The sequence below is a fragment of the Camelus dromedarius genome, chromosome 3 (genome assembly GCF_036321535.1).
Source record: "Camelus dromedarius isolate mCamDro1 chromosome 3, mCamDro1.pat, whole genome shotgun sequence".
Lineage (NCBI taxonomy): Eukaryota > Metazoa > Chordata > Mammalia > Artiodactyla > Camelidae > Camelus > Camelus dromedarius.
This window is the reverse complement of record NC_087438.1, coordinates 59,426,758-59,454,209: the sequence shown is the minus strand read 5'-3', so window position 1 is coordinate 59,454,209 and position 27,452 is coordinate 59,426,758. Positions and strand designations below refer to the sequence as shown.

Below are 27,452 nucleotides of genomic sequence, written 5' to 3'. Positions count from 1 at the left end.
AATTTTAAAACATAGGAAATTAAGGTAGCAAATAAAATTAGTAGTCTGATGTTTTGTGACATCATTATTATCAGAACCCTCTAGGAATACTTATTCTGGGTGAAAATGATAGCTGCAAATCCATGATAAAGGGACAGGTGGCCCCACCAATTATAAATTCCCCAAGATTGTAAATGTATATTTTTTATCATCTCATGTCAAAATATTCATTTTAATATTCAAACATTTTACCACATAATAAGCTGTAACCATATGTTTATTGTTATATTATATTACTATAACATTAATAAATATTTACAGAGCCACAGTGTATCGTAGATGCATTCAAATTTGGTAGCTCTCAGTTTGATTTTCATTGGAAATCTTTAGTGCCTCTGAAACTGATGTTAAATAATGTTATGTTTGTTACACATTGATAAGAGCCAAGGAGTTAAAATTTTTAAGACTGACACCCCCTTTTTAACTCGTGTTGTTTTATTTATTTTCCCCAATTGCATGAATTAAAGATAGAGTGTTATCTCAGCTTTGAATTCCTTAGCCCGATGTCGCAGCTTTTGCTTTATTTGTATGTGAATTCGGTCTTTAATAAAGATGAGCTCTGCTGAACTCTCCGTTAATGAGAGACACTTAGGTACACATCTCTTTATAAACGATTTGGTGGTACCAGGAAAATTCAGAGATGTTGCTAGTCAATTAATAATTAACATAGCAAGCTGTGTGGTTGATTTATCAGAAGTTCTATAATCTCTAAAAACATAACACTATCTCTGAAAGTTGGATCATGTACAATTGAATTGACAGTCATCGGGTGAAAAAAAAAATAGTAAGACTCTGGACTCATACTTTTTCTGTTAGTGTTACATGAGCATTTATCCTTCTGTGACAGCTGAGACTAGACCAGCCACACATTCAGGAGACAGGAGGTTCCAGATGAGGCACTGACTTAGTTTCATGTGGCCAGAGACAGTCTCTGGTGAGCCTTCTTGGGTGGAACCAGGAGGAACTTTTGCTAGTTTGGTACTGACCTGGTGACCTCTTTTCAGTGTTCACTGGCTTCCTTACTCAGCTCATGATAATGAAGCCCTAAGCTCAGCTATTGACTTTTCTTTCACCCTATATTTAGGCGGATAACTTCTCAGTATTATCAATTTCAGTGCACATTTTCACATATATATGACTCTAACCAGACTAAACAAAGGTGTTTCTCCTTGTGATCAGTGTCTGAACCTTCTTTATGGGGGCTTCCTGAGAGTATGAGTGGGGTTCTCTTACAGCCTCCTGTGTCGAGTGCATACCCAAAGGGCTGGTGGGACACTGTTAGTGCTGACCGTTATCCTAAACGCAAACTAAGAGTATGTTTCCATCATTTCTGCTTTTGTCATGATCACATTTTCTGAAATCATTGTGTAATGTCCTAACTTCTAATTTTTCTGTGGGAAAATAGTGTTGCAATTTGCCACCTCGTTTGTAGGCATCTGTGATTATCTCTCACTAGACATTTGGAGCACATATGAATTCCAGATCATGAAACTTCAACCCTCATACGATCTTTGTTTGTTGACTGAATTAAGTTGCAAAAGGAATATTTTCCTTTTTACTTTTTTCTAACTAGTAATGAGTGCACTGTTGAAATGACTCTCGGTTTCTCTCTACAGCTTCTTAAACCTAATGTATTATAGCTCATGTAATAACCTGAAACACTGGACAGTTTGAACCTCTGTAACACCCCTGAATGTCTTTTACAGCCTTTGTCTAGGTTTGAACTTTCCAAATTATGTATTTCAGACGTTGAGAAAGAAGGGCCTTAATGGCTGTGACAGCCCAGATCCCGATGCGGACGATTCAGTAGGTCACAGCCCTGAGTCTGAGGACAAGTACAGGAAAATTAACGAAGATATTGATCTAATGATCAGCAGGCAAAGATTGTGTGTAAGTACTCCAAACACCCTTCATTTTTTTTACTCTTGATATTTCTCTGAACCTGGCAGGCCTTGAACAAGAAAGAAAACAAAGGCTGTGAAAGCCCCGATCCCGACTCCTCTTATGCACTCACCCCACGCACTGAAGAAAAATACAAAAAAATTAATGAAGAATTTGATAATATGATCAAGAGCCATAAAATTCCTGTAAGTACCAAAGGTAGATGGCTGGTCTGCTGATAACTGCTGCAGTAACATACCTTAACCCTTTCAGTGAGGGCTTTCCCTAAGAAACAGTGCAAAGCCAAACCCAGAAAAGAGCCATCTCACCCGCGGGCAGTCCCTTCAGAAAGCAAACCTGAGGGCTGCTGCAGTTGCATCACCCGAGGGAGTCACCATCCGAAGTTCATTCGGACGTAGCAGATTCACAGGAGGAAGAGAAAGATCTACGAGACACACCCTGAATTTACACAGTCTCTTAAGCATGCAATTCACACGAATCACCAAGCACTCCTCAAACACAGGAATCTCCTTCTGAACAAGGATTGACTGTAAAATATATGGATCTATTTTCACTGAGATCAGATACACTAGTGGAACCGCAGTTCTCTCATGTAAGCTGACGCTCATCACCCAGGAAAAAGCGTATTCCTGAGTGAAGCCTCAGCCCTCTCCCTAAACATGAGATTCAGCAGCAGCACTGAAGGGTTAAAGCTAATGCTCACTGCAGGGAAACAGACTGCATGACAACCTAATGGTAAGATTTCAACATGTTTGTGTGCTGGGGTGATTTTAAAGCTTCATCAGAATATTCGCTTTGCCTACACCAACATTTTCCATGCTTTAACATTTGGCTAAATTTTGTCTTAACCAAGTCAAAAAATTCCTAACAATCAATCATATGCCTTGCCAGATATTTAAGAGAAATAACTGTGCATGTATTATTTTGTTTGCCCACATGTAAAGGGGGATGGGTACGGAGTTTTTATTCTATTCTGTCATCAGTTGAGTGATGTTCATTTTGTGACATAAAGTGATGCAACACAAGGTTCACACGCTTTCTGAATAACGAATGTTAGTGTCTGAGCCCTCGCTGTATACAGGCTCCTCGGTAGGTAATTAATTCCTTTCTCAAAAAAGTCTATTTTTAATAAGTTAGCAAAACAGCCTAAACCTGGAGATTCAGAGAAGACTCTGCCCTGAAAACAGGGCCTCAGCAATTACAAGTGCAGATACCTGAGGACAAAAACTCCAAGCCAGAGCACACACAAGGGCACCCGCAAGATGAATTAATGCTTTACGCAAAGTGGGTGCACAGTCAGCCTGTGCTGAGCTAAACTGAACACTTTAAAACTTTCTTATAAAATATGTGCATATTAAACTTCCTATCCTCATTAATACAAATCTGCTTCTTTTGTTAAATGAAATAATGTCAGTGGGAACACTTTTGTTGAATCAGAATTATTGATTCACTGTGTCATGAAGGAACGCTAACTGCTATAAATGCTTAAAGGTTTTATAAAACCGAGTACTACATACAGCACTTCCACAGTGGGCACTGGATCACATGAAACATTTCCTCCCAGATGCAGTGATGCATTCTTGTTATACCAGAATTCTTAAATGGAATCCATTGGGATTTTATCCCCCCCCAGAAGAAGGAAAGAAACAGCTCCTTTGGGCTGATTTTTTAGTTCTTACGGCCTGAGTTTCTCTTGCTATGTAGTACACTAGTTTAGAGCTGCTGGCACGTTTGTGAACGTAAGATTTTAAGGTGATGTATGCTAGGTGTCTCATGAGGAATCCACAGCACAGTTAGGGAAAGGGCGGTTTGTGTAAGACTGCTGCTCACCCCACCCCCCACCGTACACCGTGTGCGTGTGGAGCTTTAACCCCCAGAGTTCTGGGAGAATGCCATATTTGCACATTGGGTCATTTTCCCCATGCTTTAGGGGGAAAGAGGTGTGATGCGTACCTGGATTCCCTCACCATATTTCATCCTGTCGTGTAAAGAGTTCAAAATCAGGATACATGATTTCTTAAGAGGTGCAGTGGTGTGCGGCAGGGGATGGAAAACCACATTAGAGTTTGCAGGCAGAGCCATGAGAAGGAGCCACACAGCTCCAAGCGGTGCCTCCAAGTCTTCATTTCTTCAGTAAGTGCTTCAGTCTCCATGATGAAAAGCCCAGTTTTCGCACATTGCTTTCAGTTGCTGGAAGTAAATTTTGTTGAAAGTTTCCACAGCTGCTAAAACATTTACAGCGGGGCAAGGACACTCTGCCCTTTGTGTGGAGAGAGTGTCTCCACCTCTTGAAAAACATTACAAGACTTTTTCTATTTCAAAGGCCCAGGTTGAAGAGTTTCCCCCCTTTAAAATAGAAAATTTAATATTGCAGTCACCTGTTGGTACAATCGAATTTATGCCCATATTCCTCAATTACGTGAAATAATTCATGGATGATTTGGAATCTCGTCAACCAGCATTTCCTCATGTGAGGTTTGCCACGGTTCATGCTGGGCTTCACAGCAAGAAAAAACAGCTTCATTTGAGGAACCAGGAATTAGGAAATGGGCTGCAGGAAGGAGGGGTGAATGCAGGACCGGCTGAGAGTGAGTGGGTAGGGAGGAAGTGGAAATAGAGAGTACATGGGTGTTTTCTTCAAATAATGGACTGTGACTGGGGAAAGAGTACGTAACCAGGATCAAGGAGGGAGTTAAAAGGGAAAGCACTTGAGATGATTTATGTGCAGAGGAGGAATGCTTGAAGGAAGGAAAAGGTGGAACACTTAGGTGCCATGGATATGGAATGGTGAGGCTCCTCAGGGAAGGGAAGGAGGCTGGATGGGACCAGGACCAGAAGGACTTGCAGATGTAGTGAAGACGGCAGGTGGGTAGAGTGAAGTTGAGTGGGTGGCCACCTCATGACCACTCTCTTTATACCGAATTCAGCTTCTGTAGATGTTGAGGTGGGGGAGCAGGTGCTCCCGAGCGGACTGAGAATGGCTCTAGTGTAGACATTGTGAGGAACCGGGGATGCAGGGGCAGTGGGCAAGCACGGGAGGGGATTTGGATATCAGCAACCGGTGGTCACGAGTCATCAGGGACGTGTGATTCCTTTTTCTCTGCTAGTTTTCAGCAGCCGGGTTGATCAAAAATTAAGGCTGTCATTAGTGGCCCAAAAAAAGGGATTCAGTTCAGTCATTCACATTAAATAAAAGAAGCCCTATTAACTAAAAATATTTTATTAAAAATATTTTTATTTGACTTTTTATTGGACTTTTCCTTGTGGTAAGTTTGGGAAAATCGTGGGTTTTGGATAAGAGTTCAGATACCTTTCTGACCACGATGACTCACTTCAGTAACCATGATCAATTTGTTCAGGAATAGAAACTAAAAACTTTTTAGCTCTCATGTCTGTATCTCTTAAAGCCAGAGCCAGTGTCGTGGGCATGTGACCTGTGCAGTCACACAGGGCTCTGCTGTCCTGGACCACACTAGGTTAAATGCTCTGCTGTCACCATTTTGAAATTCTTAATAATTTTTTTTACAAGGAGCCCCACATTTTCATTTTGCCCTGAGCTCTGCAAATTATATAGTCAGTCGTAGCTACAGCATTTTATTTAATCACCCTAAATTCCTTCTTCCTTCCTGTCTTGAGGGTTCTAAATTTTGGAGCCTGGCCCTGGAGATATTTGCAAGTTTGGAGTTTTTAATGACTTTTTGGCTTTCCTTTTTAGACAAAAATGTTAAAAACTTAGATGCTTTCAAGTTCCTTAATTTTAAAAAGTCAAGAAGAAAAAGAAAAAGAAAATTGCCATTTTCTTACAAACATTGGCATTCCCTAAAGCGTCCAGAGCTGGTTGGTCTCTTAAGGGATGCAGCCACTTCAGGACCCACATGAGGTCAAGGGAGATTATAGGACTTGCCTGTTTAACTTGCAATTTATTCCCTATCCTGGACTGCAACTGAGATTTCTGATATAAAGGCTAATGTTCTTTCTGATTCTCTGAGATATCTTCTCACTATGTGTGGTCATTTTTAAGCTTATAATTTGATTTCAAAATTATTTAATCAGTTCCTGATACAGATAAGGAAACAAAAGATAGACTGCAAAGGATATTACCATGGTTTATGAATTATGAATTTTTGAAGTATGCTGTGATTCAGAATTCTATCTGATTGCCATTTAGCCAATCACAAGAGAGTTTTATGGTAATCACCATCAAATTGTTTACAGTCCAGAATGCTGGAAACTGAATAACTCTTGGGGATGATGGTCTGAAGAAGGGAGGAGTAGAGACACTTTTGCTGAATTAATTAGTAGATTGGTTCAGAATTTATTAAATAATTATTAGTAGTCCTCTTTCTTTCTGATGTGCATATATTCATAGGGGATGAGGGGTGGTATAGACTTTGCTCTCCACTGAGACAATCAATATTCTGTAGAATATTCAGGGGAAAAGTAGTTTTATAACAGATCTTTAGATTCCCTGTAATAGTCAAACATTTATAAGTAGTAATAGTGAATACAAATAAAACATAACCAAAAGATAGCTTTAAAATACCAAATGTGAGTAAATAGGAATGAGAGGGGTCTTTAAGGCTTATTTTTTTCCCAAGCCCTCAGTCCCAGTTAGTAGGCATAAACATACATTTTAACATCAGTGCTCAGCCACATTCCATGAGAACCCACTTAATTCATTATGTTTGTGGTTCACAAATAATAAGCTACCAACATGCAGCCCATACTCACTTCACAGTATGATTTCTGACTTAAATGTTTTATTTCCATACAAAAAGTTACACTGTGTTGTTCGGTGATTTAGTAGTAAAACCAACAGGCTCGGTCACTGGTTAGATGACCTTGGGCCGCTTAATTAATCTTACCGATTTAAAAAGGAAGAATTACATCTCTAGTGAAGGGATGTTGAAAGGGTTCGATGATATGTGTGTAAATTATATAGAACAGTGCCTGCTCAGTAAATAGTTAAGTTGTAAGCTTGTATTTTTGTGTTAGTATAGTATCTTCCTAAAAATTCTTCTTCGAAGAAAAATATTGAATCACTATAATTAAAAAGTAGACTAGGCTGCATATTTACCTCATAGCAGAAGAGCTTTAGCACTTTGATGAAAGGGGACATTATTTGGCCAGCATTATAACTGATTTTACAAAAGTAGGAGAAGAAGAGCAAGGGGAAGAGGTCAGGGGATGGGTGGGGAGCAGGAGCAGGATTAAATAGAGCAGTCAAGGTGGGCCTCCTTGAGAAGGCCAGATTTTGAGCAGAAACTTGATGAAAGTGATGGAGTTAACCATAGAAATGAGACAAGAATGAGGGCGGGAGGAGGAGGATGATAGGAAATCAGATCATGGAGCCTGGCGGAAACTGAAATTTATAGGGCCTTGTGGAACATTGGAAAAAGTTGGACTTTAATACAAGTGAAATGGGAGCTCTCACAGGGTTTGGAATAGAGAATTACCATCATCTGACTTATGCTTTTAGAGGACCTGTCTGATTGCTGCATTGAAAATAAAAAGGGGATCTGGGATAGAATCACATGACTATTAGAGGTGACTGCAGGGGTCAAGGCAAGAGATGTCGGTGTTCAAATCAGGGTGGTAGCCGTTAAAGGGTAAGAGGTGTTTGTAGACTATGTTTGGAAGTTGAGCCAAAAGGATTTCCCAGTAGACTGGATGTGGGGTGTGGGAGAAAGAGACGATACAGGGGTGACTCCAAGGACTTTATTCTTGTAGACGAAAGCATTGAGCTGTCATCAGCTGGAGATGGGAGAGGTGTGAGTGGACTAGACTGGAGTTGTTTTGAGATGTCAGACGTTTAAGTAGAAGTACTGAGGGGTTTAGCTGGATGTGCAAAAGTGGAATCAGGACAGAGATCTGAGCTGGAGGCAGAAAGGGTCTGTGGTTCTCTGACCTTCAGAGAGCGGAGTGAAGAGGAAGAACCAGCAGCAAAGGCTGAGGAGGAGCAGCCATCGAAATAGGAGTGAAGTTCATGGCCACGGAAAGGAAGGAAGTTTATCAAGGAGAGATCAGCTGTGTCCCAGTTGAGGACTGAGAAGTTACCATTGGATTTAGCAACCTGAAGGTTATCAACAACTAAGACACGAGCATTTTTAGTGAAGTGGTGAGGACTAACTTTTTAATGGAGTGAGTTGAGAGAAAGCAGTGTGTTGTATTTACATCCCAAGTCACAAGAGCAGAAGTGTCATTGGTGATGTGATTTTCCAAAGTGGTGAATAATTTTTAATAAAGTTCCTTACCAAACAAAGTAGAACATTCCCTCAACCTGCATTCTGGGAGTTTCATTGAATAGTAAAATCTATGTTTCAGAGTATAAAAAATACCTTGTGTTTGCAGAACAAAGTTAGTTATGAGTCAGATCATTATTAAACAGGTTTTTTTCACACACACGAATGTCCAGTGAAGCATTTGAAAGTCAGATGGTGTAAGAGACAATTCTTTGTTGTGTGGAAGCGTCCCACAGATAATACAGCACACCTACCCATCCACCTGGAAAATGCCAGCCATACTCCCTAATCATTGTGACACCCCCAGATTTCCAAAATGCTCCCTATAGGAGAGATAGTCCACCCATATAGGGTACCACTATTCTAGATTAAGAGAGTCACTGTCAGGGCTCCAGTGGGAAACAGATGGGAAACTCAAAAGGGCAATCAAACAGAGTTCAGTAAAGGGACTTTTTACAGATGAACAGAGTTCAGGGAAACCTGAAGGAGTAGTGAAGCACATTTGGGCGTACAGCCTGGAAGCTGCTACCACATCCAGGTCTGAAGGAGCAAGAAGAGGAGGGAGAAGTTACCGGAGCACAGCAAAATCTATGTCTGCAGGAGAGAGGACCAATCCCCAAAGGGGTGTGACCCTCAGTAAGGGAATGCAGCCTCTGTCATCCTGTGATCCAGCAAGAAGGATGCTACAGTAGGAAAATACCCTGACCTCTCTTTTGTACTCTCTGTGCTTCCACAAGTGCCTCCACTGGCCCCAGTAAAGCCAGAGGGCAGGGGAGCCTGGTGGATGCAGTCTGGAGGGTCAGCCTCCTGGCCCAAGCAGTGGAGAGGGTGGAGAGAGGATCTGGAGGGGCAAATGAGGGGCAAATGCTTTACTTTGTTTTCTTAGGTATGCTGGAATAATTCTTATTTGGCCTTTTAATAAAGGAATACAGTATTTTATTGATTCTGTAGACATTTATTATACAGCATACACTAATATCTTTTGTTGTTTAAAAGGCTCTGAGAATCTGGGGATATAGTCATTCTTCGATTTCTTATCAAACATTTGTTTTTCATTATATCATGGTGTTTGTCCAAAATTATTTTTGTTACCCTATTTACAAAAGATAAAGCCTAATAAAGTATGACTCTGTTCATACAGCACTTGAACGTTTTTTTTTCCCCCTCTAAAACAATGAAGAATCAATGTCAATGAAAAGAGTTCTGACACATTTGCTCTTGTCAGTATCACCACGCCCAGGTCATGGAAGACAAGAAAAAATAGGAAGAATAAAAGAATAAGGGAGCAGAGGCATAAACAGAGATAGTATTTTAATTATCCCCAGGATAAACATGGGAATCTTGCAAATCACGACATATGACACAGGTCAGCCGATCAACCAGTACAAGAAACTTGATGTTAGGATGACAGGAGAAAAACAATAAAGGAGAAAACTTTGAGCCACATGCACAGATGCATTTAAATTTGCACGATGGCTTATTAGACAATCCCCGAGGGAATATTCTGTATCAACCCCGTGTCTAATATATATATTAGATTCACACACATACATATTTACACTCATGCACATATCCACTTTATATTAAGAATGCTGTATCCTCTGACACCCTATGAATCCTCTGGCAATATATTCCAACAGTATTTTCATTTATAATGTTAAAAACAAAAAAAGGGGGAGAGAGAATTACAACTATGATTATCTAGCTAGTGCAAGGAGAAAAATAAACATTATTTGGCTTAAATGGCCAAAATAATACTGAAAATCAATCACTGAGACCTGAATTACTCTAATTAGACATCCACACAGACCCAGTTCACTAGCTGTCTGCCCACTCTCTCATTTGAGATTGAGGTCTTACCATCTGTCAGTGTCAGTATATCCCAAACTGTGAAGTGTAACATATATTCTGAACTATCATTTTAAAATATGAATTACTGAATGATACATGCTCTGTTGAATCCTGTATCTTAAAATGTCTATTATCTTTAGAGCTACTTTCGAAAGACAGATTTTTAAAAAATAATAATTAAAGTATATGTGCTATTCATATGCCTGGAGATGATTTTATATCATTAAACTTCTGCATAAATATGCTTCAATAAGCAATTAAACCGAAGGCTCCGGTTTGCATTTTAATCCTTTTTCTCTGCGAAGTCATCACAATCACGTACCTTTGATCTTGCAGTCATTTCTGGCACCAGATTCAGATATCACAAATGAACAATTACTACTTAATAGAATGGAATTCGGAGACAATGGAGTCTAATGAAATGGGGCTTTGTTTTAAACAAAAGTGAAACGTTTCCTAATAGTTGCAAAGAGAGAGTTCTAAGCACATTAAAGAAATCAATTTATGATCTGAACATCTTGAGAGCTCTTCTTAATGGTCTTCTAGATACCAAGCAGTTTGGAATTTGAAATTTCTCTTGGAAATGTAAAGGCTGTCTGTACCTGAAGGGCTCTGCTTCTATTCTTTTTTTTTTTTTTTTTTCACCCTTGCTTTTTTTTTTTACCTGCTCCTACAGGCTGTTCCACCTCCCAACTTTGAGATGCCAGTCTCCATCCCAGTGTCCAGCCACAACAGTTTGGTATACAGCAACCCTGTCAGCTCACTGGGAAACCCCAACCTTTTGCCACTGGCCCACCCTTCTCTGCAGAGGAATAGTATGTCTCCTGGTGTAACACATCGACCTCCAAGTGCAGGTAACACAGGTACGTCCTTATCAGAATGCAATGCTAACAGATCCTCGGAAAGAGCCAGTCTTGGCAAAGAGGTGGTTTTACCTACGAGAAGTTGAGTTTTCCAGTTTTCCTTTTGTTATGTTTCTTCATTGCTTAATGCCCACCCCGACTAGGTCTTCTAGAGATAAAGCCTAACCCTGCTAGTATATCTTTTGAAATCTTTCATAATCTGCAGTTTATCTGTTCAGCCTATCTGTCACCGGTCCTCATGTGGTTACATTTTAACCACATCCTTTCTCAAACAGAACGTCACATACTCTGTCTCCATGCCTTTGCTTCTGCTCTTCTCCTGCCTAAAATGCCATTTTCCCTCTTCCTCCTAGCCATACATCACCTCTTCCATGAAACCTGCCCTTGTGTTCTCTGATAGCATTTATCTCATTTAGTTACTTATTATTTTGGTCCATTTTTATTTGTTTTTTACAGTGACATTGCACAGAGGATTTAAGGCACAGAGGAAATGTGATGGGATAGCATAATTTATAAGTGTGAACTAAAAACAAAACTAAGTCAGAAATGAAGTTAAGAACACATCATAAGGACATATACACCTGCCACAAATTTGTGTCTACACTTTTTGGACATCCTTATGGTTATACAATGTACAGTGTCCCAGAGAAAAGATATTGTTCCTCAGGGGAAGTTTAACCATTCTTAGAACTCAAATCAAGAAAAACACAATTATGATGTGCTGCACTGACTATGTGTCATTTCCCCACTGAACTTAAAGAATCTTGAAGGGAAGAATGTCTCTTGATTTGCCAGGCTCACAGTAGGAACTAAGTAAATGTATATTGAATGTAACTAAACAATTCCTTCATTTTTCTAAAAAAGCACCCCAAATCATTGTATTTCTAAATCGTATGCAGCCCATCATTATATATTCAAGTTTTATTTTTTAAAAAAGCACTTCATAGGAAAATTTTAATATCTCTTAGACACACTTAACTATATTAAAAACAGTTTATTCACAGAAGAATTTTTCCTTCAGAATACTTACATATCTGTCTTAGAAGTAGAACTCAACATGTATTACTTTTTAGTACAGGAACTTCACGGAGAAAATACAATCAAAATAAGCCACATTGCAAAAAAATCCTGATGAATCTGAGAGATGTGTATAAAGGACTTCATTATGTCATTCTCTCTACTTTTGAATGTGATTGGAAATTTTCATAAGAATTTTCAAGAACCATACATATTCCTTTCAGATCATATACAAATGCTGTTAAATGTCCTATTTAATGAATTTATGCTCATTTATCTTTTTAAAATCTCATACTTTATTTCCAAAATAATATTTGATTGGCAATAATAAACATTTTCTTAAAATGTAATGAACATTTTCTTCTCATTCTAAACCCAGAAACAAATAATAATTATAAAATATCACTTATTTCAATTAGAAAATAATCTACACGATATTCTATTCTTTTGGCTAAATTTTGTTCCTAAAAAAAAATAATGATTATATTCAGTATCTTTTTGTAATATCCCAACTTTCATAAATAAACATTGCCAAATTTTGATGTACTTTCTAAAGTTAGCCATGAATAAGTATATGTTTCTAAATTTGTAGGCAGTAAAACCTGTAAATAAAATCAGTAAATAAAATTTGGGTAGTAAACGAGATCATTCACTGTAGGAAGATTCATGAAATGACCAAAGTCCTGAACAGTTAGCATTGCACATTAGTGTAATAAAATACATTTACAAAGAATTAAACATCAAATATATTGTTATTTGAGCACATAGTAAACCTTATTATTTTACTTTTAAGGAAATACCCTCTTTTGAAACACTCACTTGAAAATAATAAAAATTTAGAGACCATTCAAAGACTAGGTTTTTTAAATGTACCCTTTCTTAGAAAAAAAAAAAAAGATTCTGCAAAATGTCAGTGACGGAATGTATTTTTAATGTTTGCGCACAGCATGTCACAGTGAAACAAATGTCAGCCATCCCACTTAGGTGATATTTTACAAATTTAGGACTCTTAGGCAAGGACAAAATACTGAGGTTGCTAAAGGTAAAGTGCGTTGTTCTGTGAGCCTTTGGCCTTTCTCCTGTTGACCTTCCTCTTTCATCCACAGGTGGTCTGATGGGTGGAGACCTCACATCCGGTGCAGGCACCAGTGCAGGTGAGTGGAGACTTCATACTGCAACATGCATCACTGTTTAAGGTTCCTTTACTGGGTAGTTTGCAATCAGTCAGTCTTTCAAACAAAGTGAATTTGAGAGATCTGTGAGGCATGGGAAAATGACCCCAAGAATTTCTAAGGTACTTTTATGAAGCAGGAGTGATTGGATAGTAACTTCGAAGACAACTGTTTATTAACTAGACCATCCCTTAATAAAACTTCAACTAGACAACATAATCAAAATTGGGGGTTCTGATCAATTGAATCCTGGATGCTACCTCTGAAGACAAAAGTACCTTTAGTAAGCCTTGCCAGTCATGTTCTTTGTTAATCATTTCACATTGAATGTGAATCACATTCTACACGAAGGAAGACTGACCTCCTGTACATTTCTAAAGAAGAATACATACAGAAAAGGAAGGAGTGAGGATATAACCATTCAACGATACTGTTAATGAATAAAACCACATTTGGCATTAAGATGAGCTCTTAGAGAATATGAATCCAGTGTACCTGCCAAATAGCCCCTTACATATATTCCAACTCTTAAGAACTTCTTCCATTCCAGTATGTCATAGCCACACTTCTCCGGGGTTCCATATGAATTCATATTATTGTGATTATTGAGATATTCATGTCATTTTCAGTGCAGAGGTAAGACAGCACAGTACTTTTTATTGCTAACTGCAGTTCACTATTGGCATAACAAGTAACCATGGTAATTCCTGCAGCTGGAACATGCTATACATTTAAAATAGTAGCAGGCAGGCATGACTAACACAAGGTTATGTTTTAAATGTCAAAAAAAATTCAAGTTTATTGAAATATCTATGGACAGCCTAATTAAAATATTTTGCCAGGTTCAAATATAATGGCCTGCTAATTAAAAGAAAGAAGATAAAAAATTGGCGTATAAAAACATTTTTATAAATATATCCATTTGGGGGTAGTGTTTCTTACTTCTGATGTTGGCTCTCACTAATTCAGTGAAGAAGTATTAGAACATCACGGTGAATTAACAAACAGAATCAATGGCACCAGCTGCTTATTTTATATAGCTTTTGAAAATTAGGTAGAGTCAAATTAATGACTAAACTGAATATACTCTTTTGCTGGACATTGAAACAAAGTGTTTGGTTTTTTTCCCTCAAAAAATACTTTGTGCTTTGTAGCCTGAAAATTACAGAACCAGATCAAAGCTAGACCAATAGGTCTTGGATTCAAGTCTCTGCCAAACACTATGGTTAGAGAGGATGTTGGGGACTGACAGTTGGATTGTCACAAAGACCAAGAAAAAAGATAAATAAGAAAAATGGTTTAGATGTTACGATACTTTATCCAGTATCTCGATGTATCAGTTTGTTTGCTCTCATGGGAACTTCCAGTAGTGGTGGTGAAAGTTATTGGAAGTAGTAAAAAGAAAAAACACATGGAGTTGGGGGTGGGAAAGGGTTATTCCTCTTTGATCAAAGTGGCTTCTTGTTACTGCTAAATAGCTGGAATGCTTTAGAATTCTATACTGAAAATAAGTGGTGGTGTTCAATTATGATGTCATTGTCAATTCCCTGACAGTCTGCTAAGGTTAAATGGCCCTCCAGGGACAAAGACAATCTTGTAAGCATCAAAGTTAGCCGCATATAGGCTACAGCGTCATTGAACTAAAAAAAAAAATCTTCTGAGCTTAGCAAATTCATCCCCCTACTTCAAGACCTCTGCCATAGGCACGAGAATCTTGTACTTCAAAAGTAGAAACAAATGAAAAGAAAGACACTCAGTTGCTCCATCCTGATGATAATAAACATTATCTCTTGATTATATCTTGTATCCAGGAGAGTGTATAATTTTCACAGTTTCTAGACAGTTGTGAAAGAGTTGCTTCCCCACTTTTTAAAAATAGAAGAAGAAGTCCTTTCTAACTCTGGTTCCTCAGAACACCTGTTGCAGATGCCACTGAGTCTTGAGCTGAGCTGTTGTGTCCTGCTCACAGGCCCAGCCGTCCTCCCCCTCCTTCTCATGCCAGCCAGTATCATATGTCGAAGCTGAATATATCGGTGCTGATGTCAGAGAGTCACATAATACCAGGGGAAGCAAGGCCAGCCAGAATGTCTCTCCATTTTCAGGAAAGAAAACTGAAGCAAAATAGCCAAAAGATATCTTCCAAATTTTGAATATTGTCACTGAAATTCAAGGTCTGAGAGAAAGTTAGAAACCCTGAGGTCAAGTAGCAAGAGTCTGCAATTAAATTAAATACTTTTCAGTCTGTAATTTTCCTCAAAATCTAATCATCACAACTTGTAAAACAGGTATAGTCTCATGAGGGAAGGATGTCAGTTTGACATTTATTATGTTCTTAGAAATACCAGGAGACCAAAGAGGTAAGCCACCTCTTTTTCACTCAGCTTGATAAAGTGTAACATCTCTCCCATCCATTCCCTGCCCTCTCCCTCTCCCTCATCCCATCATCCAGTGAATTGAATCATTGAGTCTTGCCAACTCTGCCTCCAAGGTATTTCCTAAACCTACCCCTTTCTCTCCATTCCTCTCCCACTGCCCTGGTTCAGGCTCATAGCAACACCCTGGGATTATTTCCAGAGCCCTAATTCTTCTCCCAGCTTCACACTCCAGTGTCCCACTCCAGTGTCCCCATGACTCATTAGTCTTTCTCAAAGCCTTACACTACTCATAGGTCATCATTCACATGTTTAAAATCCAGCAATGGCTTCCCAACTCTTTCAGAATTAACCATGAGCCTCATCTCTGGCCCATCCCTACTCTCTGGTCTTCAACCTTCTTACCTTCCGCCAGTGCCGTCAAGGACCCTGCATTTCAGCTCTAAAAAAAGCAAACATTTTAAATGGCTCTGACTTTGTGATTTACAACAACTAATTCATTTATTTGCATAGCAGTCCTTTAAAGTAGATATTGATAGTTTGCCCTTTCTATAGCTGGGGGCACTGAGGCACAGAAAGTTTAAGTAACTGCACAAGGTGTAACCCAGGCAGTCTGTCTCCAGAGTCTGAGCTCTCAACTGCTTTGTGACGCCACTTTCCAAACAGGGAGGGTCAGGGCTGCTTGCCTTTGTTCATGAGTTCCTAGCGATCTCCTGCTTCATGCTACTGAACACTCCTTGTCATCCCTCAGAATTCAGTTCAACCACTCAGTTCTGACATTCTGACTCTTCTAGAAGGAATTATGCACCTCTCCTAGTTCTCTTATGGCAGCTTGTTGTCTATATTGTTTATCTCAATCCATTGCAATTGCAATGCTTAGGCACACATCTCTCTCCTGAACTCTCAGCCCTCTGGGGCCAAACTGTGTCTTATTCAGTTGTATTCCCAGATCAAGATGTAAGAGAGGACACAGCAGATACTCAGTAAATTTTTGTTAGCTGAATAAAGGAAAAGTTGATTTTCTAGACATAAATTTTTAATACTGTTGATGTAAAAAGAAAGAATACTACAAAGAAATAATGTAATTTTAAATTCACAAAGATATACTGTTGATCTGTAATTCACAAAAAAATAATGTATTCTACTACTGTAAACAGTGAATAGCAAATTAATTATTTGATTAAATGGCTGAGCACTATTGACCAATAAAGTAAAGTTTTACTAACTTTTCTAATGTACTTAGTGGAAGATCTAAAGAGCTGATAAATAGCAGTAAATGCAATGTGGGTTGGTCCCTTAGACCATCACAAATCCTTTCTTAAAATAATGAACCTCTTATCACTGAAGGTGAAGTCACTTCAAAGATGAAGGCAAGTGGTAATAAAGAAGAAAGAAGATGGGGTTGTACTCTTGGTATAAGGGAAATACACACCAAGTCGTTATAGAACATTAGTAACAGTGGCATTTGTAGGTTTCAGTTGACACTTATTCATCCACTCTTTAAACCTTTCCTCTCAGCAACTAAAATGATAAGGCACTGCTTTTAAAACTACATTGGTCATGTCTCCGTACATTGAAGCCTTTAACATGCTAATCTTAGCGGTTGTTGATGCTTGTAGGATCAAGTTCAGTTGAGTTTTTGTAATCATGAGATTTATAGAAATAACCATTAGCACGGCAATGCCTTGTGTTGGACTATTCACTTTTCTGCTAGTACCCTTTGTTTTCTCTTTGATAACATAGTTGCTTTCTGTTGAGGACAAAGTACCAGTATGCTCAAGGATATACTATTTCATAATTGAGACCAAAAAAAAAAAAGTAGGAGAGAGAAAAGAAAACTCTTTAGGAATCTCTTTGAAAAATTTAGGAGAATTTATAATCTACATGGCTATTTGACAATAAGGCAAAGAAGATTTACGCATATTGGTTGATAATTTTAATTGGCATTTATTGTAAATTAGATATAATTTTATATAAAAAGAAACTGACAGCTGTTTCCTTATTTTGATTGTTAATTGTTTACTATTTTATGCATTTGGTTGTCAAGCATTGTCATTTCCAGAATGCTTAATTTATATCAGCTAAATTCAGAGACTTGGTAGTGGCAGTGTACTGGGGACCACTGCACAGTGGCTGAACAAGGAAACCAGGCTTCCAGACTCTGAAAAGACTCCATCCAGCAAGACCTTGGACCTTGACTTTGAACCTCTGAACAAAGGACTCACATTAGGAATAAGACACAGAAATCTTTAGAGCCCGTTTACATGCAATGTTTTATGATCATATAATCATAAAACTTTACTAACATGATTTTTTGTAATTCATTTAGCATTGAAAAAGAAAAATTTAGCATATTATAAAATTGAAGTAAATGAGAAGAGGGGAAAAATCAGTGTTCAGCTATTCTGTACCAGTACCATTGCTTTGCAAGTATTTGTTTTGAGAATACTTATCAAAAATTTCTTGGCTGACTTTCTTATCAAACAGACTTCTCTGCAGGTCTTACTCAATGATTTAAAATACCAGTGAAGTGATTAAAACTTCAGTTTAAAAGAATTGGCTTTAACAAGTTTTTAAGATTTTTGTCGCTTAACAAAACACAAATTCAGGTTGCAGTATTCAAGAAAGGGAGAGTACTGCCATGTATAAAGCTACTCTAAGAAAACTATTTTTGTTAGTATAAAAATATGATTTTGTATTACTTCTAAAAAAAATTATTAAGCGGCAAGCGAAAAGAATCTAAGTTACAGTCTTTAAAAAGTATTATTCTGTTAGTTTCAGTTGTTTGGAAAAAATTCTGAACTCATTTGCCGAATTACCTTGGGAGCTCATCCAAACATAAATAAGGATCCAACAGCATTGCTTTATTATTATCTATGAAATTCAGTAACAATGATATTTTTAACCCAAACCAAGGTTATCTAGATTTATTAAAGGAAAAAGAAAATACTCAGTGCTCTAGTTGGATGATGTACAGCACGTGGGATTCAGCCACTGCCAAGAAAATCAGTGTCCACTTCCTGTATATGAGACCTGGAAAATTGTAGATAAAGCAGTACCTTGGCACCATTCTCTAGGGGCCGGTGTTGAAGTGAGAGAGGCTGGTCGAAAAATGTTACAGGCTAAGTCAGGATATCATGGTCTCTTTTCAACCCCTTTAGTCTGGCTCAAGTCTTAAGGAGTTTGATGTCCAGGGGGAAAAATAAAATTTCAAATTATAACTTCCTAGAGTATGTTTTACCAGATTTTCGAGCCTTTCATATATCGTGATTTCTAACCTCACAAATTGCATCCTTTGTATCCCCGTCTTTCTATTGTATTCAGTAAAGCAATATATGAAAATCGGTCTTGGCACCCATATCCCACTGATTTCACTGAAGAGTGTGACTGATAATAAAACTCTGGTCATTTTAATGCTAAATCAGATGGTTAACATTTCCTCCTAAAATAGTGGTTTTACTCAACATTTCTTTTTCTCTCTTAGCGCTTTTTTTCCTCGAACAGTATTCGTTTCTCTCTGCCCTGTTTTTGGCATCACTGTAAGATTTTGCTTGGTGATAACACAGAAAAAAAAGCTCTTTTCAAAATCATCAGTGATATGAAACTGTGCATCAGTAGACAGCAGATCCTGATGGAGGGTTGTGGTTAAAAATCCCCTCTTTGGGAAATCAATTTTTTACCTACCAGGGACTTTTTGGCGCTTCAAGGCTATTGGCCAAGAGTATAATTTGCTGTTTTTAGACAAACCTTTGCCAGTCTTAAATTTTACAGTAAGACTTAGTATGTTTCACCTGAATTTCACTTCAAAGAGTATTTAGTCATGAAACAGTCTCATGTTTGAAAGATCAGATCAGATACATTCCTTTTGTTTACTTTATACCAAAGGAAACTATATTGTACCAAAACCTTGGCTAAGCAGTTTCAATTTATCATCTATAGATGTGTCCATAAGTGCTAAGTATTCACTAGGTTTATTTATCATTGCTCGTTTTCAGTTGTTTTAACTGAACTTAACACTTACTTGGTAACTGTTTTACTAAACACTAAGCCCACTTTTCACAATTTTTGACCTTAGTTTCCACTTACTCCGGTTATGGCAAAGAACTGGTTACGTCGCATCTGTAGTATGGGGGGAGGAAATCCCTGCTGTATTAACATAGGTTATTATAGTAGAGTAATAATAGCAAGTCTATATCTATGGTCAGTTTACATATTCAAATGTGATAACATTAATTTACATAACAATCATGAAAAAGAAACCTTTAATATTAAGCAACTCAGAGACAACTGTAAAATCATGGAGTGAAATTTTCACTCAAGCAGTAACGTGGGAAAATATTCTGGAGGCATATGTTCGGAAAAATAAAATAACCAAGGAAAATACATGATACACAGGTTACTTTAGAGATGACATTATTGCCTTTGGAAAGTCTGTGAATTCCCATTCTGCAGGATTGTTGTGAAAATTAAATGAGATCATCGCTATGTGGCATCACCTAGCAGTTTCTGCCCTAGAGTAAGTGCTTGTTAATGACTGATGGCTATTGTTAGAAGTATAATTATCCTATATTCTTGATTTCCTAGGCAAAAAAATAAAGCTTAGTTTAATCCAGTCCCAGTAATACTTATTAAATGTGCAGTGAGTGAGAAGTACACTAGTAGGCTTTACAGAGATACCTGCCACGGCCCCTGCCCTCCAGGGTGGGAGTAAACGGGAGATATTAATAAATCCTAGGCAGAATGAGAGTGCGGTGCAGTGCATCACATCTCATTTGAACATTATCCTCTTCTGATGTATTTGCAGCAGTTGTGTAAATGTTAAAACCGCAAGTAATTATTCTTTCTCTTCTGTCACGTTCTCTCTAATCTGAACTGTCTCAATATTTTTGTTTATAAAATGACTGAAAGAATGAGTAATTGTGTCAATAATGAAGACACCCCCTCATTTTTAGAAAAGAGACAGCCCCCAAATTGCAAGAAGTGAACAATTAAGTGAGTCATAAATCTATCTATCATTCACTGTTAAGTGGGACTTTTTTTAAGACAGCAAGATTCCAGATCACTTTTATGGTGCGATGGAGAACTATCCCTTCAGTAAATCAGTACTCAGAGCAGAATGGTATTTTGAGTGCCTTTAGGCACTGGAGGCATCAGATTGTCAGTTTCTTATTTGTAAATGGAGCCTTTATTCCAAGAGAAGGAGAAATTCAAGGATGCATTCTAAATCTGAAACATCTGGCTTTTGTAATAATGTAGTGGGAGCAGCTTGGGCTTTGGATTCAAATCAAAGCTCTCCCACTGACTAACAAGTCACAGAAGCTCCCAGAACCTCAGTTTCCTCATCTGTCAAAAACTGGGATGATAATGCCTGACCCCCGTGACTTTCAGGGCAAATGAGAGGGTGGTGTGCCAACAGAAACCTGCTTTATGACACAGGCTCCAAGCTTCGGAAAAACAGCTCAGTAATAAATAGCAGTTCTTTACTTCTGCCCCACAATCCAGAGCCCACTGTATGTGCTGAATGTTTACAGTTCTAGTTGGCAGTAGACTGTTAATTTCACCAAAGATACTAAACAAAACACATCCAAGAAACATGAAGGATAAGCGGGGTAGTAGGGAATCCACGAAGGCATGGTTCAGCGTCAGGGTGACATGGTCAAGGAGAAGACACAAGTCTCTTTTTAGAACGTCTGCTGCCCTCTAACTGGTACAGCCAAGAATAGCCTTGGCTCTGGTGTGTTCTTTGGGTATTTTTCTAAGAATACACCACAAAAGGCACTGAGGTTTCACAGGAGTTTTGTCTTAGTCTAAAATTATGCATTATTATATTATTTCCCTAAGAAACCCCCAGATAGCGTGGAGACTTGATTTTACATTGAAGAATCTGTAATCATGAGACTAGCTGGATAGGAATCCGAAATCTGATTTGCCCTCCTTCTGCAGTAGGCATATTGAAATTTTCATCATTCCCAGATTTCTGACCTCCAAATGTTTTGTGGTTGCCTTTTCCCTTAGAGCCATCCCATGAAAAAATCTCCTTTTCCCTCAAAAAAAAAAAAACCTGATTGTGATTTACAACAGCTGAGTAACTTACAGTTGCTAGCGCTTTTAGCAGAGTTTCAGGCGTCCAGGGCAAAGTGAATATAGGACTGAAGTTCAGAAGGTCATAATATTTTTCCACCAAAAACTGTCTTAGGTGTATTGTTCCAATAGAGCAGTGGACAATTACTATGTACAATTAAAATTAAAATTACGTGAAAAGATGACTGTATGAGACACAAAACAGTGTCCTGATATTGAAAACTAACTTACCTTAAAACTTTTTAGAAGTCAAATGTAAAATTAATTGTTAGTAGTGAACATTATTATGTATGTGACATCTCTAGTTTACCAAGACAGGATGCTGTTAAGTGTTTTCAAAATTGTTCTGTTGGAAGAAAAAAAAAAAAAACCTAAGTAGGCAAAAAACATTTTGCTGAAGTAAAAGCAGAAAATCAATACATCAGAGGTTCAGCTGTATGTTCAACTTAATGTTTTCCTGTGGCAGTTTGCTCCAAATTCCCCAAAATAAGATACTGCTAACAAAGTACTAAACAAGTAATTTTTATACACTTATATATTAAAAGTTATATTGTAGACAACTAATAGTGGATACTATAAAATACTCGGCATTTCACTGTCATGTTGAGTGTTTCTGATGGGAGCTGGTCTCTTAAATTGACATTAGGTAGGTAAACATCTTTACCCTCTATTACAGGGGAGAAGATTATTAACTAAAATATTTGAAAATCTACCTTTAAAAGCATATTTAATCATCCACTCAAAATAGCACACTGAAAGTTAAACAGCTGCTCTGGCATTTAGTGTAGCTAAACCCAATATTTTCTATTTGTAAATATTTATTTATCCAGAAGGAGACCAGCAATACGGTTTGGAACATCACCATTCCCTGACCCTTATGTAAGTCCAGTGTCTCTTGAACCAGAACTGCTATTTATGACGCCCATGTTGACCATGTTCCTCAAGGTTCCACATCACCTCTGACTCAGGAGGTCCTGTGAGCTTCATACCCCTGGTCTCACACTTTGTTTCCTCCCTTCCTGTGTATTCCTGTCATTTTAGAATGAGATATGACAGAGAAGGGTTTCAAAATCTCAGAGTATGACCAATTCTCAAGGAGCATGGACTCTGGACACACTGCTGGGTTCAAGTCATGGCTCAGCCTGGTGATAGCTGTTGGCCGCTGGGCAAGTTCCTGGATCTGTCTGTCCTTCTGTTTTCTCACATGTAACACAGGGATTCTCTTAGTACCACACAGGGTGGCCGTGGTAAGGATTAAAGGTGTCTTCTAAGCAGGCATAATAGCAAACAGTTACAGAGCATAGGTGCTGTGCTGTTCTGGGTACTTGAGGTGCGTGCTTGGTGGTGTTAATGTTGTTGGTGATTAACACTGTATAAAACGTTTGCTGTTGTCAGTACTGCACAGTCACACTGGCGATGGCTGCCTCCGGAGAGTATGTGGGAGTCTCTGATTCAGATGACTTTTCTGCCTCTCTCACATTAACAGAATCAGTGCTGAGCGTGAGAAAAGCAAGGCTCAGTATAGCTGAAGGGACTCTAATGGAGACCTCATGCCTAGGAACCAGATTTACCTACTTTATTCTCCTTTGTCCTCGACGCTCATCTGCCTTGTAAACCTTCCCTTCCCAGCTGCCTCGTTCAGACCTCATTCCTCGTGTGTTCCACGGCAGGTGTGTCCTAACTAGCTTCCCTGAACAGCCTAACCCTTTCATCTAGCCTTTCCACTGCCACTATTGTTATTTCCCCATCACACAGATAATGATGTCACCTACTACTCACAAACAACTTTGGCTGTTCATTTTCTATAATGTAAAGTCTGCAGTGTAAAGTTAACGTGATCTCAGAGGCTTGTGTTAGCCAGGACTACTTTTCCAGCTTTTGAGAACTGCGTCCTCTGACGTGACCTATATTTCATCTTCCCAGGAATACTCATCCTTCTCAAATACAGCCCAGCCTCTGAGATCTCTCCGTCAATGAATTCCCTCTCTCCAGGAAGTCTTCCTCTGAGCCATCTAATAAAATCCTGTTCACTCTTAATTGCCACCCTTCTACCATGCTTTTTCCTAGGATATTTTACAACCCATCTTTTGGTAGAAAGTTCTGTATGAGTAAATTATTGTTGAAATTCATCTTGATAGACATCTATGGCAGTAAAGTGTAGAAGAAAACATCCAGTGTCTCAGAGTTTTCTTTTTCATTAGGGAAAATTTCTACTTTATTTGCTTCTACCCCTTGCAGTTAGCTAAGGTAATGTGCTATGAAATGATTAACAGATGCAATAGATGAAAAAAAAAAAGCTTTAATTAACTCTCTATCAACAAATTTCGTAGGTGGGCACTTGCATGATTTTCTGACTTTCATATTATATGATTGATAAGCAGTTTGTCTTGGTCATCAGTGTGTAATCATTATCTAAAATAGAAATTTTTCTCAAGTAGCATAAAGAGGAGAGACCCTCAATGTTTGAAATTAGCAAGTCACACATTACATTTTCAGTTCGCATCTTACGTTCCCTCGGGAACTTGACTTTTAGGGCCATTGCTGAATAATTCTAATTTTTCCAGCATAGTCTGTGTCTCTGTTTTGTGAGCATTAGAAGCACTTGGAGAACTAGTGCTCTGCGTGGTATCACCGCTCTGATTGCTCAGGATTTTGGAGGAGAGTGAGTTCAAAGTGGACTGAGGTTGTCGGAAAGGAATCATGAGAGCACTGGGCCTTAGCTGGCCCTGAAAGATGAATTTGAATTAAACAGGAAATCAAACACAACCAGGTATTTAACTGTTAGAGCAAAGGCTCCAGCATCTTCAGAGGACCGTGAGCTTGGCTGTGACCACTGGAAGTTGGGTTCCATAGACAGAGCGGGTCAAACTATGCATAGTTCTGAGACCCAAGCCAGGGCACTGACCCTGAAGTGTTAAGTGTAATGTGGAAAAGGAACATGAGGGACGCAGCACTTTAGAAAGATTTTTGAAGAAAATCCTTGGATTGCACAATAGGTTTATTATCAGACATAAGCATAGAAGTTTGCTCCCAGCCCTCCTACAGCCCGTCTTAAGGCATGGGGAAGAACCCTTCAACTAGAGACCAGGGACCCAGCTCAGGGGCTAGAGAAAGACCTAGTCAGAGGGCACGGAGAGCCTGAAGTAGGATGGGAGCAGTGGAAATGGAGACAGGCATTTCTGAAGAAAAATTAACAAGACTGGGTAACTAATTGGAAATGGAGTTGGAAGAGGGAGTGAGAGTCGTCAAAGATGATGATTTGGGAGACTGAAAAAGTATTGTGCCAATGAAAAGCTTAGCCTTGGTATACCAAGCACCACTTTGTTTTGTGCTTATTTGTTTTATATGCTTGTAGTTATGATTGAAAGTCCAGAGGAAGAAAAGCAAAGTGAAAAGACTCATAGTGTCTAAACATCCAAATAAGAGAAAGTTTCAGAACTTCGGGCTCAAAGAGAGCTACATGCTCAATTGAGCTCTGTGAGACAAGGCAAAATGTCCTCCTCACAACGTCTTAAGCCAGGAATATGTTCTTTGAATTTACAACTTCTTAAAATAGGAGTCAATAAAAAAAAAAAAGCAAGTATTTTCAAGTTAACTGGATAGAAAAAGATTTTTTTCTCCTAACACCACATTTGAAGTTCTGTATATTTACACGAGTTTTAATACGAGTGTTTAGAAACTTGTAACCACGCGAGGTAGATTCTATTATCCTTTACATGAATTATACCGTGAATGCTTGCATTGTTTGATGTGAAACAATATTTTTAATCAAATGAAACTATAAAACACACAAACGCCAAAGTTGATCTGGTCTTCATTTTCTTACCATCTGTAATCACAGGAAGTCCATTCCCTCATGCTTTATAATTTTTGTGCTTTTAAGTGGTGAGGGGACTGTGACATCTGCATGCAGTCACATCCAAATCGATCATTGTCCCAGGCGGAGGGCAGTTTTAAAGCAGGGCATGACGGAAGGTGGAATCTATCTTAGAAACTTATCGACGGGTGGCATTTCCCACCTCCCGACCCTGGACTTTGAAAGAGACCGTTCTCTAGGGTGAATTTATCTTAAGGTAGGACAGCAGCCCCAACGCAAGGCCACAGCGTCCTGAGTGAGGAGGAGGCCGCGGTTTCCGAGCCCATTTAAATGCAGGCTCTTCTTAGCAGTAAACCACACGAATGTATTCATCATTGATTTTCAAATGATAGGTTTCTATATCACTGGTTTAGGATCCACAGCCTTGCATTCCTGAATCTATATTATGCCAAAAGAATAACAACTTGGTGGCTGGAAACAGAAATGGTTATTATACGGCTCCAAAATGCTAGCTGGCACAATATGCTAAAAACAGCAGAAATCCACCAGTAAAAGGCAGAATTTATTTGTTCTCAAAAATAACTTGATGCTCTAAAAATACGAACTTAAGAAGTGTCATCGTGGTTCAAAATATTTTACATTCAATATGTAAACACCTTAAAATATGTGACTGATCTTCTAAAACGGCATGATTTTCAAATAACAGGAAATATTCCAAGAGGAAAATAGAGTGCTTTTTCAAATCAATTTTTTTCTTAGTTTTGAGGCATTTATTGGATGAAAAACTGTAATGTATGTTGGCTTTCTTCCCCCCTGCTGTTGCCCCAGTTCATTGTTTAAAATGTGAGCCAAAAGAGGTAGGCTTTGTTGGAATTTCTCAGAGTTGATTGTAGAAAATATTTTTTTAAAAAAAGAAAAAAAAAAAAAAAAACCACTCTTCTCAGCCTGAGCGTGGCACTTCCATTTTCGCACACTGGCCCAGGGCTGGTCATATCACAGGACAGCACATTTCATGAAGCGGTTTTACTTCCTTTTAGCAAAATAACTCCTCCATGCAAACCAGTATCGGCATCTACCAAGCCGGGGTTTTAGTTTCTTCTGATCTGTTCAAGCTTCACTGCACTGCTTAACTGACTTTTCTTCCCCCCATTCTTTTGAAATTACCCAGCTAATTTTCCATTTGATTGTTTATTTAAACCAGCTCTCACGCAGCCTTCACAGATAAGTGACATACACTTCAACGTGTCTGTTGGTCTGAACTCCGGCTGACAGGAAAGTAAGGTGCGAACTTAGCCATGGTTTTTCACTCCCTTTTTACCCAGATGGAACCTATTAATTAAAACGAAAGCCCTAACAGAGTCACAATAGTGATTCAGGAAGACATTAAATATAAAACTGCTCTGAGCATTCCGTTTGAGGAACCCTTTTTCTAAGTGAACATATTGTTTGTGTTTCTCCTAGTGAAAAAAGGTAAATGTATTCATTTCATATAATAACTTTTGCCACAGGAAAACTGTCCAAATTAACTGAAAAAAAAAAAAGTTTGGCTTTTGACATACTTAGCTGGCTTTAGAGAATTTAGCTAATTTTCTTGACATTTTATTATAAAAGAGTGGTTTATATCCACATTCAACCAACATTTTTTAAGTACCTACTTTGTATTTGCCATATTTTGGGGGGGGAGAGTTGTTTGTTTTAGTTTGTGGGGTTCCCCCCACAGTGGAGAGTTTTACTCATAATCCAATTGACAGATTTAATCTTGTTGTTACTTATTATGTCTTCATCCTGTTTATTCATGCATAAAATGAGACAGGTAAATGGATGGGATGTGAGGAACCCCAGTGTGTTCTATGGAGTAGTGCCTCAATAGATTCTAACTGAAAAGATGTTCCCTTAAAGAGTTGCTGAAATATACCTGTGCTTTGCCTTCCCAGCTCCTCATCATAGCTTGTCATCACAGACGTTTCCAGGCTGGATCATACTCCCAGGCTTTCCTAATGCCAGAACATCCCAACACCAGTAGATCTGTCTGCCCACTTAGAGCCTGTGTTGCCTCTGCTCTGCAGCCTTCAGGGGCTGCGTGTCCACCATTTAAA

The 27,452-nt window shown here is 38.5% G+C and overlaps 1 protein-coding gene across 23 annotated transcripts in view; it reads left to right on the top strand.

The window, feature by feature from the left end:
- Positions 1-27,452, top strand: part of MEF2C (myocyte enhancer factor 2C) — a 160,419-nt gene that overhangs the window by 119,431 nt on the left and 13,536 nt on the right. For 17 of the 23 annotated variants that reach the window (XM_031447912.2, XM_031447936.2, XM_031447949.2 and 14 more), the window contains 3 exons: positions 1,786-1,929; positions 10,711-10,897; positions 13,021-13,068. In XM_031447912.2, coding sequence (XP_031303772.1) covers positions 1,786-1,929; positions 10,711-10,897; positions 13,021-13,068 — 379 coding nt within the window. Of the gene's footprint in view, positions 1-1,785; positions 1,930-1,988; positions 2,127-10,710; positions 10,898-13,020; positions 13,069-27,452 lie in introns of all 23 variants that reach the window. The other 6 variants (XM_010992498.3, XM_031447986.2, XM_064482314.1 and 3 more) reach the window with 2 other exon arrangements.